The following is a 16,918-nucleotide window of genomic DNA, read 5'->3' as shown; positions in this document are numbered from 1 at the left end:
TTGGCTGACATAAACACATTTTTTGCTGATGATCCCTCAAATGTGGCTACTAAACACAACAGAGGTGTGATATTTTACAGATTAACATAAACTTAAACGGTCTAAAATCACAGCAGTGCACTGAAACAGTAAACTTCACTGGAAATGTAATAATTATATAGCACCCCAAGTGTCTTCTCTGCATTGTGTTTTATAAAACTAAAACCTTTTTATATCAGCCGATATCGACACCATATACCCTGATACCTATATATCTGTTACAGGCCAATATCGGCCACATCATATATATATATATATATATATATATATATATATATATATATATATATATATATATATATCAGTCAGGCTCTAATGTGAAATGTATAAAATCGAGTTTTAATGAGTTGATACCATCAGACTGGATGAACACCTTATGAACATCACACTGGAAGAACGGATATACAATATCCTTTTCTTTAATTTCACTCTTTATAAATCTTTTTAGAATTTAATTTGACTTTGGGGGAAGGTTACATCGAGCCAAAGAGCAAATTCTGAATAAATTACATTTAAAAGTAACCGTTCATAAACTACCTAACCCAGAGACAAGCTCAGGTATCAGAACACCAGTGCAAACAGAGGAAACAGACTCATTAACTAGAGACCATCTTGTGATGGGATCCCATCAACACGTTCCTGTTCCAACTACATTAATGAATTAGTCAGTAATTAGCACTCATGGGTCGACCTACTCTGATCTTCTAACTCAGCCTTTGTTTTTATCTCAACTGTAAATCCATGACTGCACTGTGCACAGTTTTGTTGCTACTGTCGCCCCAAATAATTGTCCACAGACATATAAACACCTGGCGAAGTACTCAAAACTGCTTCTGTGATAGTTCCCAGATCTAAGCCTTGATCAAGGGCACTGACCGTGGAATCAACCTAATGTACATGTTGTGATTCTGGACAAACCGGGGCGGAGCAGAACCAAAAACTCCACACAGAAAAAGGCCCTGCTCCAGCCAGGAGACAAACTCAGTGGTGAGCAGTTCAGATTGTGCTTAGGGCAAATTATTTTCCTTTTATGACCAGAGAGATTTACTATGTGGGACTTGAAGAGATTTTCAAGTGCAAAAAGTGTTTTGCACTTGGTCTGTTTCTAGTTGCCTGGTCTGTTTCTAGTTGCCTGTTAAATGCCACACATTCAGGAGAAAACCTGAAACATCATTTAAAAATGCTTTCACTCTTTTATTCTTTGCTGGCTTATTGAAACTCAGAAGATGCACCGTGAAAAGATCTTTTAAAGAAGTCTTGAAGTTGTGATGAATTCTTAACACATTTATGTTATTCTGTCCAATGTCAGACAGCCAAACATAGTTGGGTTTGAACAGCATGTCTGGGTGCAATCCAGCAGATAAAATCAGATCTTATTTCAGACTTACTGGTGTTTTATTATCTCATCTTGCTGTGCCCTCTTGAATATACATTTACATAAAGGTAGAGCGGTAGATGGAAACTGCTGTTGATAGTGTTTAATACACACTGCACAGAAAATAAGACGTAGCCTCCATCAGCACATTTGATGAGCTGGTAGGATTTCAGAATGGCTTTTGCATCTTTTTTTTTAAGGATACTTTTCCAGATTATTGGGGAGCCATTGTTTAAGCAGAAATGGACTGCATATCATGGGGGACCAATGAGTGTGGTGGAAAACAGTAGATAATTGAGACTGATCGTTACTGTGGTAAGGGGAGGAAGATCACACAGTCTGCATGGGACTAAATGAATCACCTGACCTCTCCCAAAAATGTTTATATATGTGACAATAAGTAAAAACAAATCAGAAACAGATGAAATAATCCTCTCTGGAGGGAACTTTGGTCTGTTTCTTTGAATCTCACCACTTTGAGGTCACAGTCAGTGTATCATCACACTCACAGAACAACAGGTTGGTCACCCTCACAACACAGACTCACTCTGTATCAGTACACACTCTTCAGGTATCTGCAAGTGTTTCTGTGTCGGCTTGATCTCGTTTATGACTTCGGTTTATACAAATCTCATTTCAACGTCGTCTTCTGAGTTTACACAAGAGTTGTTGCCTCTGACCTGTGAAAAGATCAAGGTAAGAGTAAAGAACCTCCACTTACAGTTCATAGTCATGTTGTTGTGTTTGTCCAATCCTGAAAACTAATACTAAGGTTTTATAGGTTGTTTTAAACTAATCAACAGTAAACAAAATAGCTACATTAACTTCACAAGTTGCAACATTCACCACCTGAACCCCGGACGTCCCTTTAACTTTCCCTCCGAAGCATTTCTAACGTTAAAAATATTTTTCCCATATACGCTAAAACCGAGGATGCACATACATTTCATGGCTGCAACATCACATCAAAATTACATCATCTTAAAGGTGCACTGTGTAGTTTTGGGGAGGAAATTTTAATCAGAAGAGAAAAATCTTTATTGACTGAATAATCTGAATAAACAAACTGACCTTAAAGGACAACACAGTTTCATACGGTTTTACTTTTTTTATTTGTGGCGTACCCTGCCACCCTTCTAGCTTCTCACAGTGTTCTGGGGACCTTATTTTCCTCTGAGAGCAGCTTGTTTAATCAGTTATGGAAAAATATAAAAATTTATCAAAATTTTATAATATAAGAATTCTGAGTTTAGTTTCTTCTCCAAAACTACACAGTTCCCCTTTAATGTTTTGAACATATTTTATGGAAAGGTCCCCAAAATTCAGTTTGGTATTTTTGGAAACTTTGGGATTGTGACAAGAATTTTGATGTTTTTTTCTGCAAAGACACATTTTGTGTTTGAAGGAGTTGTTGACGATCCCTGTGTTGTCTAGGTTAACATTGTGAATCTATTATGCAGCTCACTGTAAATCTGACACTTGGTACTGCCCTCTACTGGCTGGGCCACAAAGTGCATCACACATGTAGATCTCTACAGCAGCAGACGAGAAGGAAATAGTGTCAAATACTCTTTATTGTTTTTCAAGGTATAAAATACAAACAGCTGTCTGATACTGCGGGACAGATGAACGAGAAAAGCAAGAATCAAAGAATAAAATATCTCATACAGTACTTAATGGTTCATGTCAGGCACATGTACAACGTGTGAATCAGTAGCCGTGTGGCGGCTCTGCAACATATAAACCCAGAGCATCAGACTGCTGTGCATGGCTATAAATATAACAATGGGCAACATGATTTAGCACTGAATGAAGTGGTTCAATTATTACTCTGTATGAACACATTGACGAATAAATCATTCATGTTATAAATAAATCAAGACTACTTTAAAAAAGCTTATATGAGCTAACAAATAAAGATAACTTCACCACAATAATATCACCATCAACAAGTTACATTCAGACCAGTGTTGAGCTACATGAGTTCTGATACGCCCACGACGCAAAACCATCCTGCTTGCTTCAAGTGCAAAGGTCTAAGTGCTTAAACCGACACCAACTGTTATAACTACTTTCAGTCCTTTCACACACACACAACCATTCACACGAGGGCTGGGCCGAATGAGGACATGTTATGTGATGACGGAAAAACAGCTTTCATTTCATATAATGCTCGATCGTTTATTTCAGTGCACTTGCAGTCACATTCTTCCGGCAATATTTTTAACCACACGGCGTGGATGCAGGCAGGAAAGCTGCATGAAGGCAACAAACAAACATGGAGAGTGACCGTGACACAGAACACGGTCATTTCAAAACAGGAGTAGGACTCCGACTAGGGATGGGATGATAAAAGATTTTATAGCGGATTGAAATGATAATAATAATGTCTTGCTCGCTGACATACAGCCCTATATTGGTTTCCTGTTGTTTTCTTTATTGCCTAAGCCGGTCACCATGATTGCACATCCTGTCTCCACAAAAACAAGTTAAAGAGAGAGATGAGGTTACTACCATTTATTTATCCTTCATTTGTGCATGTAGACCTTATGATTTATGATTACTTCTTTCAAAAGTAATTCAAGTTTGTTTTAGTGCAATTTTAGTTTTAGGAACATTTTGATGACCATTGGGATAATATCGTGAACCATAATTATGTTGGACAGCGTAATCGTGACATGAAATATTCATATTGTCTAATGCCCAACTCCGACCAGCCAAGACAAGACGAGGAGCTACTTCTTCTGACCGGACGTGGTTTAGGTGTTAAATGAAAACAGCCTTCAAAATGAAATAAGAAATATGTCTTTCCATGTGGTCATTTTATATCCAAACTATTTATCTGTGAAATGATATGTTATATCATGATATGCATCCTTATCTGGATATGAAATGATCTATATAGAAATATGGGATTGTGGTCATATTGCACAGCCAACACACACACGCGCGCGCACACACACGCGCGCGCACACACACACACACACACACACACGCGCGCGCGCGCGGTCAGTTTATAGAGTTACATACATTTTCCACCACTCTGTTGAACTCCTCTGGTTCATCAGCATACACGTGGTGCGAGGCGTTATCGATCAGCTGCACAACAAAAGAGGAAATAAAGATCACAACAAAGTCAGTAATTATACACCACCACATGGAGTTTCTCTACTGAAGAAAGAACGAATAGTAATTGATTTCAAAAGACACTAATTTAGAGCTGAACGGCACATTTGAGACTCATAATTGGATAATATCTCCCTCGTGAGTCTTAACTCTGCATCTCTACTCACCAGCACTCTGGTGTTGTCCTTGTTCCTGATCTGGAGCACACTGTCTCCAGACGAGCTGTCCACCCAGGACCGTGCTCCGTACAGCATGGTGAGGGGCATGGAGGGGGGCAGCAGGTGAACCCGCTGCAGCATGGGCCTCTTGGCCCAGCCCAGAGACTCTGACATGGCCCGGAAACCCACCTCACCACTGGGAGGAGAAGGAGAAGGTGGAGATAGGTCAGCTTTTTGCAAAATTTATGTTCTGTGAGGAAAAATGTGTTTAATGAATGCATGTGTTGGCTCACCTCGGGGTTTGTGCGTTACAGTGGTAGATGTACTTCGTCATGGTGTCATCATCAAACAGATCTTCAAATTTCCTTTTGAAATCAGGACGGAATCTGTTCACCAAGCCCGGACCTGAACCAGTGACATACTGTTAGGCGTGTGCAGAGGGTATAATGTGGCACAGTGCACCATTAGGTAGACATATCTTACCCCATGGCCCTGCTGCTCTGATGATAGCCAGTGGGTTGAAGAGGGAAACCACAGCCGCAATAGCTTTCACCCAGCGAGGAGGGCCCGGCCTCTTCACCACCTCTGCACCCTGACCTTGACCCTCCTGGTTCTGTGTCTGGGGTCTCTCTGGAAAACCCCAGGGGTCGACCAGGATGAGATGTGACACTCTGCACGAGGAGATCAGAAGATATTATAATTTTACCAAAGCGCATTTATCTGTCATCAGCTTATGCACAGAATGACGTGGCGCACATTGCTGACTTTTAGGGCTCTGCCACTAGGAGGCGCCAAAGTCAAGAATTTTCCAATTCCTCACACAGAGGCTGTAGATGCAATTTCTCATTTACAATGTAATGTTTGTCAGAATATATAGAATATTCACATCTGATATTTTCTCATGTATGTGTGCATTGCGTCTGTTTAAGTAAGAATATAGCTTTAAAGCAGCATTAACAGATTTTTGGCCACTTGGGGGCAGCGGAGCAAGCTGTAAACACAAAACTGACATATCATCGTCTTATAAAGTGATTATGGTGAACACATTAGCAAACAGTTGCCTATTAACACATCTATTCATTTGGAGTTGTGTTTTTGGGCCATTAGATAAATTCAACTAACTAAGTATTTATTCTCCTCTGAACCGATTATATTATATCCCCACTATTAGTTGCTAACTTTGTCTGTCACAGCAAAACAGAGTTGGAGCATTCTCCCAAATTACTGAAGTAGATAGGGACTTGTTTTATAATGTAAAAAAAAAATTAACAAAAAAAAAAAAGACATACAAATGACTCCATACAGCTCGTCCAGTGTAATCCAAGCCTCCGAAAGCCCTGAGGTCACAAATTGTTTTGAAAAGACCTCTACGCAGACAGGGTGAGCGATCTCAGGGCTTCTGGACACCCAAATCACCATCTACTTCACTTCTTTTGGAAGAATGCTGCAACTTTGTTTTGCTGTGAAGCTCCAGAAATGTTCTGTAGACTATAAAACTTCACCTGACTATCCATCAGCACAAGGGTGAGAAGATAATGACTGAAGTTTAAATTTTGGGTGAACTGGTGAGAATGGGTTTATAAGAACATATTTGCTGAAAAGAAAAGTTGATAGGAGGAAGTTTGAGGCCATAAAACCAAACTGTTGAGGGAGCTGCAGAGTTAAATGGCAATTCTCTGTGGGTTTGTCACAATGAGTGCCCCTTTCACAATACAGACAGTAATTTGATCCAGTGATCATATAAAAATATTAATCAGTGCAGCTTAATGTTTAAGGAATAGTTTGCCATTTTGAGAAATATGCCTATTCGCTTTCTTACGGAGAAAACTGATAGCACTCTAATAGCTGTATGGTAAAGCAAAGCTACAACCAGCAGCCAGTTAGCTTAGCTTAGAATTAAAAATGGAAACAGGTGGAAAAGCAAGCCTGGCTCAGTCAAAAGTCACAAAATCCACCTACCAGCAGCTCTAAAGTTCACTAATTGTAACTTTCCATCTGTTTAATAGAGGGTTATGTTCTGGGGCTATTTCTGGGCCGTTGTACTCACTTCCTGGGGCCTCATTTAGAAAACTGACTTACGATCAATTTTGATCTTTAGTATCACCTAAGCAGAAAACCCCATATAAGTAGTTATGCATTAAAAAAATGTTTGACATGGAAATTATCTTTTCTCTGAGCAAAGTCTATACTTGATGTAAGTGTAAGAGCATAAGTACGACGAAAAAGCCACTTTTAAGATGTACCGTAGTTTCATTTTTGGGTCAAAATCATTTTCAATTGCATGCTAGGGGCAACTATAAGTGGCTTTTTTGTCGTAATTATGCTTTTACATGAAGGTTTGACTGGGGTACATTCAGAAAAAAGCCTAGGTTGTATTTTGGCGAGAGTTACACTTTAAGCCATTGAGTAAAACGTGTTGTCTGGCTTCAGTCTCCTCTCCTCTAGAGAAAATCTAACTTTTTTGAAAAAGTTTGATTTTCTCTTTTTGTCCATGACTATTCCTGACTAAACCCTCATGTGTGCTGCATTACATAAGGGGAAAACACAAGGCAGGTGCCTTCTCTTTAAGCTGATTAGATATTTATAGATCAAAGGTATGTTATTCACATATGGGATTCTGAGAACCTGCTTAAGTAAGGTTTTTCATGCTCAGCCTCTTTGATGAATCGAACATAAGCACACCGTCAGAAATGATTTTAAGATTAAGTTCAGGTATAAATCTAAGAACATATTTATAAACGAGAGCCCTTGAGTCTTGTTGTCAGACTGGCTGCTGGAGATCGCTCCACATTCACCGAACAAACATGAGAGTGAGAAAGCAAATAAGCTTTCATTTCCCAAACTATTCCTTAAAGAGCATGATCATTTTATGATGATGCTAGCACTTTCATTGAGTAAACAACTCCAATAAAACATCACAGACATGTTTTAAAACATCTACAGTTGGCAAAACATTCAAAGCATGAATTATTGTGGATTTACATGGAGGCTGTGGCCAAACACTAATTCACTACAAGTACCACTACAAGGTACAAGTTACCTCCGATAATTTGATGTTTGACATGTTATCCTATCAGTATCATTACCTCGAAGGGTACTGGATGGCGTAGGAGGCAGCCAGGTACCCCCCCAGACTGTGTCCCAGCAGAATCATGTTCTCCAGGCCCACAGACTGCCTCCACTGCTCAATGGAGTTGACAAACTGCTCCTCTGCTTTGGCAGCATCTGAGGGGAACGGGGGCCTGGAGCTCCGGCCAAAGCCCAGGAGGTCGAAGGCGTAAACAGGCCGTGACCGACTCAGTGGCTCTAGATTCCTGATCCACAGACCAACCCCTCCTCCAAATCCGTGGACCATCACCAGGGGAGTCTTTTTGGCTTGAGAAAAAAAGAGGGAGTTGGAAAAGACATAGAGGAGTTATGTCATGGGGTTTATAATGCATACAGCACTGGGAGATTGCAGCTGTTTCCTCTTGCTTAACAAACACAGACACAGAGCAGTGTGGTACCTTGTTCTGCAGGATTGCGCACCGCCTTGTTGGTGACGGTCAGAGTCCATATTCGATCCTGGCTTGGTAGGGTCACAAATCTAGCCCATAGGTCATTCTGAATACCTGTCATGACCAGACAAAGACAGGTAATGATAAGTTTACCCACAGTGAGGCTCCTCGTCCTCGGTAGCTGGTGACATAACAATTGCCAGCAAGGTGTCATATTACACTTACAGAAGCTCCACATGGGGAGAGAGATATTTATATAAGACTTAACAGATTTTGTACATCATTACAAGTGCTAAGCTACATTTATATCAGTCCCTAGTTGTCAAACCATTCTTACAAGCAAGAATCTTGGACTCTGTAGTCTTCAACAGGGACATGGAGGTTGGACGCCAGGAAGGCCACCAGCTCCAGACTGAACTTGGCCTGACGAGAGAGAGAGAGAGAGAAAGGCAAAGACATATACATATACAGAGAGAAGAGATAGTCAATGCAGGTCCAAGGGTAAAGTCAGCCTTATCTGTATTTGCATTGAGCGATAGTGGCACACGCCCAGGAATGTAGTGTTACACTGGCTTCATGCTGTCAATCAAACTCAGCAGTGATGTAATGTTTGATATTAACCACGATGACCTCTGACCTCCTGAGACTATTATTTACTGTAAATTGAGGGTGGTTTAATGTGCAACACATTCTTTAAGTTACACACGAGGGTACTGTAGACCTTTTTATTGTCAGGATATGAACTAAAAAGGTGTGTTTACCCCCCACTTCCTCTCTGATTGGAGGTAGTAAATAGGCCGGTCTCACATTTCTACCTCCACTAGGTCCTCCTACTTGATTGCAATCAATGGGCAATCCAAAATTTGCTGAGTCATCCTGACAACAGGCTCACAGTGGGGTGTCACTCAAAGCTTCTCCCCAGTGAATGGCAACTTTAATAGACCTATTGTCAAGACAGCCTCATTTCACCACTATTATACACAGTATGCCACAGCTCTGAGCGCCTGGTTACAAGTTATAAACCTAATTATGTAGTTCCCACAATAGGAAGTAACACTGAGCTGGTCATGAGACTACTTTATGGTCAATTTACACTGACTGTACTACATTTCCCCCTATTCCTGTCACATAAAGCATACTAGTAATGGTTATTTGTCTTATATTAGGATACATTTAGGTGACAACATTTAAAAATGTCACAAAATGTGTTCAGCTCCATGTTACACACCATATAAATATGAGAATGTGTATTTTATGTGTGATTAAGTCTCAGTGGAACAGCACAACAGTGAAGTACAGACCGCAATAGATGTCACAACGACACAATAAACACATTCAGCTTTTACAGGTTTAGCTAGCATGTGCTGGAAGCAGACCAGCACTGTGTTGGAGGAGGTTGTAAGGCTCTAAGTTACTTACTGAGTCTCACAGTCGTCCTGTATCGGAGCTGTGACTGTAGCAGGATCCATTGGTTGACATACTCCACTGACCACGTTCAATGAAAACAAGTTGTGAGGTTGAAAACACGCTCTGCTGTGTGTCTGACAGAAGGACAGCAGCAGTGAAGCTAGTTTCCAATGTTTTGTAACGCGTACATTCCTAGGTCAGCTGACCGGGAAGGACAAAGATTGTCTATTACGAAGACGCACCAGCCGTGTGCAGAATCTTCGTTGTATTGTATTCACACAGTCGACGAAAAGTGTGAATTTGACAACGGGAGAACGTCATACTACAGTATATATTAGCAACTAACGGCAAAATTGATAAGTATTTTTTGTATGTATTCATCTGATGCATTTCTTTTGCTATAAACAACGTCCGCATGTGTGTTTATGTGGTTTAATAATTAATGCAGTTCAAAATTGGGGAAATCTTTTTGGGTTTCTGTTAATTAGATATTATGCATATGAGCATTTCGGCTAAGAAGGTGAGAATCAATAATACAGTTGACAAAGTCTCATCTCGAAATACTGTCAGAGTAAATCATCTCGCCACGTTTCACACCTCTCTGTCCGACGGTGGGCGGTAACAAGGATCTTTTCATCTTTGTTCTTCTTCTCGAGCGGAGTCGGAAGCTATATTTTGTAACACCGACGCCGCTTCCGGTTAATGGGACACGTCACTGATTCGACTGAGGAAGAGGACCAGCTTGTTGACCCATTCTGCACAAATTAAACGGCAAAATCATGTCGAATTCAGTCATTTCGGTCATTTCTCGGTTTCTAGAGGAGTACACCACCACGACGCCCAACAAGCTGAAGGTGGTGGATGCATATCTGCTGTACATCTTGCTGACAGGAGCGCTGCAGTTCCTCTACTGTCTGCTCGTCGGCACCTTCCCCTTCAATAGCTTTCTGTCGGGCTTCATCTCCTGTGTGGGCGCTTTTATCCTCGCAGGTAAATATTAATTCAGTTAAATGTTTTTTATGCCTCACTATGAGTTGTATAAAGCTTCAGTTCCAGGGTTTCCGTCACTCACTGGACTTCTGGCCCATGAGTGAACGTGTGTGTACACAAGCTAGCTAACTAAGCTAAAAGCCTCATGGCTTCACTTGAACTTTAAAGAAAAATGATAAATAATTAATAAAACTTCTTCGTATGGAAATGTTCCAACTCACTGCTAGAATTAAACTGTTTATGCATTTACCACTTAAGGTCACCTACAGTAGTACCATACAAAATGAACCATACAAAAGCCCTGCAATAAATCTTTCTTGAAGGTTATAATATTTAGTTTTTGTGAAAACTTTTCTTTGGGAGGTGTTGATTCAACTTTAAAGTTTTAGTTTGCGGTGTGATTGAATTGCATTACATTTCACTGAGATCTGTTGAGTATTCTTTACACCCAGTTTTATCAGGCTTAATAATTAATAACACCTAGGTATCATACAATTTAGAATATATAATGCATTACAGTTTAACAGCACGACAACCTGCGTCTATTGTCACCATAAAGTTAACATTATAAGAATGAATGTAGAGTCTGTCACAGGCCTGTTGCAACACTGCTAGCTAAGTTTACCTTGTACGCATACTTTCAGAATAAATTGTATTTCTAATAGTGGTGGACAGTTAAAATCAAGGAACCTTAAAAAGAAGGAAGGGTCATCACTTCATCGAATCTTGCTTTGGTGTCAGACTGTGGTGACAGCAGTATTGAAGTCTATGGGAGATGCACGGAGAAATGATGAAGACATGCCTCTAGAAAATGGAAGAACATACTTAAGAGAGAAGGTCAATGATTGATTATTTTACATTTCTATTATTTATTTATTTTTTGAATGACACGTGGTTCATCCCTCGAGTTTGTTTGGGGAAATCTCATGTTCGCAGTGCAATCACAGTCTCATCAGCGATATTTCGTTTCGTCTCTATGCATCCTCCATAGACTTCAATACATCTGGCACCACAATCCAGCACCAAAGCAAGATTTGACGGCATAATGACCCCTTCCTTCTTTTTTAGGTTCCTTAGTTAAAACCAGGAAGTTAATTTAACACCTGCCAAATACAAGGTAAATGCTGTGTGTGGCAGGTAAAAAAAAAATCCGATCACCTGCCATCATTAGTTTTGCTTATATTAATAAATATTATTATAAAAAGGTTAAGAATAGTCAGAGTCAGGGATTAAGGTGATGTGATATATTCTGTATTTCTGCTAACTTGGTACCACTGACCCTGTTTAAAATTCTAAAGTCTTCCATAGAGATTTAAGAAGTGTCAGATAAAAAATTGAGTAGCTGGTAGAAATGTTCATTGACTTACCACTGTTGAAGGTCAGGAGGAAAAAATTGATTTTCAGGCCCTGGTTAAAACCCTGTTTCTCAGAGCCAGTACTGAGATGACTTGTGGACTTCTCCATAAACAACAAAATAGTTGTTAATTCATTTTTCTGTCCATTTACTAATCAATTCATCCCAATGCATCGTGATATCAACTTATGTCAAGTTCAAGTAATTTTTCTTAGTATATTTCATAGTTGTTTTTTTTATTTTGAATGTTGCTCACATTTTTGCGTATCACAATATTTTTATAAAATCTAATTGTGACTCCACTGAAGGAGAAGTTTTAATACTTCGCTTCAACAGAATGAATTGCACACCATTACAGTCACCATTACAAGTCTCACTCCTCTCGTTTCCAGGTTTTGTCATGTTCAAATAGACAGATGCGCCTTAATGATTCTTAAAACAGAGCCACCTGTTTGTGGAAATGTAACCATAGCAACAACAGCACATCCTTCATTCCCTTCACTGCAAAAACTTAATCTATGTTAGTGCTGCAGTTCACACATTTCTAAATTGAAAAGTGATACGCTGGTATTATTTTTCATGGGTCCAATGTATACAGAACAAATACTAAATCCTCCATCATTTGTCCTTCTCCTCCCAGTGTGTCTTCGTATCCAGATCAACCCACAGAACAAAGGAGAGTTCCTGTCCATCTCCCCAGAGAGAGCCTTCGCTGACTTCCTATTCGCCCACACCGTCCTCCATCTTGTTGTGATGAACTTCATTGGTTGAAAGAGATGTGCATCTGACTCACAGTGTCCCCCCCTCAGAAGGTGTGCATTTTATGTACATTTCTCCTTTTTAAAAGTTGGATTCTTTAAAAATTGACATTTTTCTTATGATCCCTCCGTCATACTTCAAACCTTTTTTAATTTATTGATGTTTTTATCACATTCATCGTCCAGTCGTCATCATAGACAGAGCCCACTAATCCATTCGGCCTGCACATTCTTCAGTACTGACAGACGATGTTCTGCTTTGTGGAATAATGAAAAACCAGACTGGTGAAGGACGAACGCCAAGTAGTTTAAAGAATGTGTTTTTTAATGAGTTTTGTAGCATCTGCATCTGAATATGAGAAAATCTCTCTCGGAGGTGATGTGTGTGTGATATAAATCAGTGTTTATAGTGTAGAGTCTCTCAATGGACAGCAAATGGGGGATTTTATGAACTCAAAGAATGTTAAAGTTTGCTATTACACAGATATGTCTTTAACTGTATGGGCTTATGCTTGTAAAACAAGAAAAATACCCTTGTCGTTTGTGTGCTCTCAGTCACATTAAGCATTCCTACCAGTTCATCATCTCATTCTCAGTGGAACAGCTTCAGATATTATATATGATAAGAGACTTCAGTTATTCTCAGGGGAGATCAACATCATATCACATATTGCTTTTTGCTTTCCTAGAAACAGTGTAATGAATATTTTGATTTGCGGGTAGATGGAGGGGACATCCCGCATCCTCTTCTTTCTCAGTTGCTGCTGAATAACGACTCTCATAACTTTAATGTCACTAACCCCACCGCCTCTTCTTCTTTTTTATAGATCACAACAGGAGAAGTCATCAGAACTCACCTTCAAGACGTGATGCTACATCTGCTTTGTGCCACTGATTTGGAGAGTCCCATCCCACCATCATCACTGAATTAGTTGCATCTTGTCACATATGACCCAGTACAATTTTCTTACTGATAATGGTTATTTCTTTTTTTTTTTCATTCTTTTTTTAACGTTAAATTTGTAAAGCATTCCCTTTTGCACTGAGAAGAAGAAATAAAACCTGAAATGGTGACCTTGTGAATAATGAAGCAGTCCTTGAATGAAGCACACTCCACTCCATTTAATTCTCCACAGCCATAGACTTAATATAAATAATACAATGTGTAAGGCCAGACAGTTAAATAATGGTTCTTAGAATATTGTGTGTATTCTGTCGAAATACCCAAAAGGATTCATTTAAATCTTTTAAATAAGTTATATTCTCCAATTGAGTATACACAGATAATTTAGTTGAAAGATACATTTTTACTTTGCAAGACAAGTTTATTTGTATAGCACATTTCAGACACAAGGCAACTCAGAGTGCTTTACAGGGGCTTACAAATTACATTAAAAGAAATTGAAAATTGCATTTAAAATACATTAAAAACAAGTAGGAAGACATCAAGAAACAAAACATTAAAACAAGTTAGGAAATAGAAAAGTAGGCTAAAGTAGAAGGTTTAAAATAAGACTGGAAAATAAAAGTCACAGTGCAGTTCAAAGCCTTGACATTGTTTCAGTGACAGGCAGTGGAAAACAGAAAAGTCTTCAGCCTTGATTCAAAAGAGGACTACAGGTAGTGGGAAAACGTTAAGAAATGGTCAGATTTCTCATATTTGAACACAGTAAATTATTAGTTTTGATTATGAAAGGTCTCATATTGTAAAAAAGTTTGACACCCATGTCTTTTTTGATTATATAGCAGGCTTGGTGCTATACAAATACTGTGAAAGTATCACGACACTCAGTCCATGAAGAAATGTACACAGCCTATATTCAGAAACTAGTCCTTTAAACGCAACGCATATTCAGTGGGTGGCATAACGAGGAAGTAAATTCGTAAGCTGGAAAATGTATTTGGCACACGCCAGGCGATCAATTGTCATTAGACTGAATAGGAGTTTGCGTTCACTATCTATATTATGAATCTATGTGGCGCTAAAGCACTGGCAGAGCAGATGCAGAAACACAGAGGGTGGTTCCAACTCAGGCCTGGAAGTGCTGACCAATCAGAGCAAACTGTGCTTTCAGGAGAGGGGCCTCAAAGAGACCGGCACTCAAACGGAGCTGTCAGACAGAGTGTGAAGAGCTGATCATGGACAGTATGAGAAAAATAATGTGTCTGGTGATCATTAAAGAATGTCATTTTCTAGTGGGCACCAAAAACCAAAGTCTGAACGTGAAAATTAGCATAATATTGGACCTTTTAATTAGAGGTGCATTACATTAAACAATACCACAAACATCAGACAGAGCTGCACAAGAGTACCCCCTAAAGCCCATGTCATGGACTTTTTACATCAGGGTTTGTTGGTGCTGCATGTTACATCAGCGGCTGGTAACAGAAAAAGAAATATATGTTTAAAGGTTGACAGGACATAAAATAGAACTTTGGTGAAAATTGCCAGGAAAGAGCTCCATCCCTTGTAGTACCTGTTTTGAGCCGCACAGATTGCATCATTTATTAAAGTAGAACTGAGGCCACAATGTATTCTGGAGCCAATCACAGTGCTTCAGCTGGAGAAGCAGCAGCAGCAGGCTGCCTGCCTATCATGCTAAGAGAGGGGAAAGCAAGAACATTACACCCCAGAGCAATGAGAGGCTTTGCTTCTATTACTTGTTCTGGAATAACTGATGGAGTCGAACACATTCCAGCTCAATTGCTTTAAACTGTGCAGAGCTGTGGGGTGTGAATGTGTGGATGTGTGGGCCAGCTTGAACTGGATATGAGACTGTGTTGCATACAGAGATGAAATACGGACTGAGTCCTGTCGCCGTCCCAGGTCTCTCCTCTGTAAAGGTCAGATCTAAATCTCTTCCTATACTGATTTAAAAGCAGACAAAGAGGTATTTATCTATAGTACCTACCTCCATTATAGATGGATAACATTAGCATCAGTCCTTTTGACAAAGGGGTTGGCATAAAGGAGAGAGTGGAGTAGTAAGAGAGGTGACTCTGGGAACAGAGAGGATTATGTGTTGACCACAAGATTTACATGAAGTTTAAAAGGAAAAGTACCTACTGTTCAGTGCCAAACTGGCCAATGTCACAGTAACATTGTGTATATATATATAACTATTGTATGATTCAGTTGTGAAAAGTATTGCGACTCAGTACATTTACCAAATAACTGCCATGAAGTACATTTTTTAGGCACTTCTACTTAACTTGAGTGTTTTCCAATAATATACAGTATTCTGAAATGGGCCATTCTGCATGATGAGGACTTAGTACTAAGTATACAATGATGATTGTACTTTTATACAATTCTAATTTTGAATGAAGAACTTTTACTTGTAACTTGAGTATTTCTACACTATTGGTATTGCTACTTTTACTGAAGTAAATGATTACCTCTTCAGTGTCATTATTACTGATGTATTAACATGTAAGCCACATTTTAATTGTTGTCATTGGTCGAGGTAGAGCTAATTCTATATACTGTTTGGTGGTTTTATTTAATGTTTAACACTAAATTGCATTTAATGTGCTTGTTATATGTTTTTAAAAGTAACTAAAGCTGTCAAATAACTGAAGTGCAGTAAAAAGTAGGCAACACTTTTTACTTTTGAGTAAAATGTAGTGGAGTGTAAGTGTAATGTCTCATATAGGCCTAATTAAAATACTCAAGTTAAGTTTAGTACAGTAAAATGCACTTTTCACGACTGCTTGTTCTTAGTTTATATAAGAAAAAAAAATCAGACACAGAGTGTAGTTTATTCCGTAGACTTAAAATTAGACTGTGACATGTCTTTTGACTGAACTGCTCCTCCTTCGACTGGAAGAAAAACAGTCACATTAGTCAGTTGAGAGAATTTGCCTGCTGGGCAAAGTGCTGTTATCACATTCAAACCGCACAGCAATGTATATTACAATCCAAATAATTAAAACAAACATTAGGAGGCATCGTGACACCGTTTTGCTTTAGCCATTCTGTTTGCAAAGTGTTTTTTTTAAAGACATTTCAGAGCCAGAGCTTTCAAAAAAGTGTGGGGAAATAAGGGCAGAGGTGACACACAAGGTTGTGACATCTAGTTAATCTTGCTTAGTTTGATGCATAAATTCACCAAAATAAAATTCAAGTCTCTTGTAACAGAGACAAACACGTATGTTAATCAGTATTTCCGAAGCTGTAAGGAATATCAGGATATTGGATTATTTCCTGGGAC

At 39.2% G+C, this 16,918-nt stretch overlaps 2 protein-coding genes across 2 annotated transcripts; one reads left to right on the top strand and one right to left on the bottom strand.

Annotated features, from left to right (window-relative positions):
- Positions 1 to 1,939: 1,939 nt before the first annotated feature.
- Positions 1,940 to 9,751, bottom strand: abhd4 (abhydrolase domain containing 4, N-acyl phospholipase B). Its single transcript, XM_073491117.1, has 9 exons — positions 9,615 to 9,751; positions 8,533 to 8,618; positions 8,205 to 8,309; positions 7,785 to 8,073; positions 5,182 to 5,369; positions 4,992 to 5,103; positions 4,708 to 4,894; positions 4,445 to 4,513; positions 1,940 to 2,094 (listed from the first exon to the last, which is right to left on the bottom strand). The coding sequence occupies exons 1-9, from the start codon at positions 9,662 to 9,664 to the stop codon at positions 2,035 to 2,037; spliced, it is 1,146 nt and encodes a 381-aa protein (XP_073347218.1). The 5' UTR covers positions 9,665 to 9,751; the 3' UTR covers positions 1,940 to 2,034.
- A 554-nt stretch (positions 9,752 to 10,305) lies between these two features.
- On the top strand, positions 10,306 to 13,790 carry dad1 (defender against cell death 1). The gene is made up of 3 exons (XM_073491083.1): positions 10,306 to 10,592; positions 12,587 to 12,758; positions 13,532 to 13,790. The coding sequence occupies exons 1-2, from the start codon at positions 10,382 to 10,384 to the stop codon at positions 12,715 to 12,717; spliced, it is 342 nt and encodes a 113-aa protein (XP_073347184.1). The 5' UTR covers positions 10,306 to 10,381; the 3' UTR covers positions 12,718 to 12,758; positions 13,532 to 13,790.
- Positions 13,791 to 16,918: the final 3,128 nt, after the last annotated feature.

This window comes from Pagrus major, chromosome 21, assembly GCF_040436345.1.
Source record: "Pagrus major chromosome 21, Pma_NU_1.0".
In the NCBI taxonomy this organism is placed as follows: Eukaryota; Metazoa; Chordata; class Actinopteri; order Spariformes; family Sparidae; genus Pagrus; species Pagrus major.
Note: the sequence above shows the minus strand (reverse complement) of the source record. Positions and strands in the feature narration are given on the sequence as shown.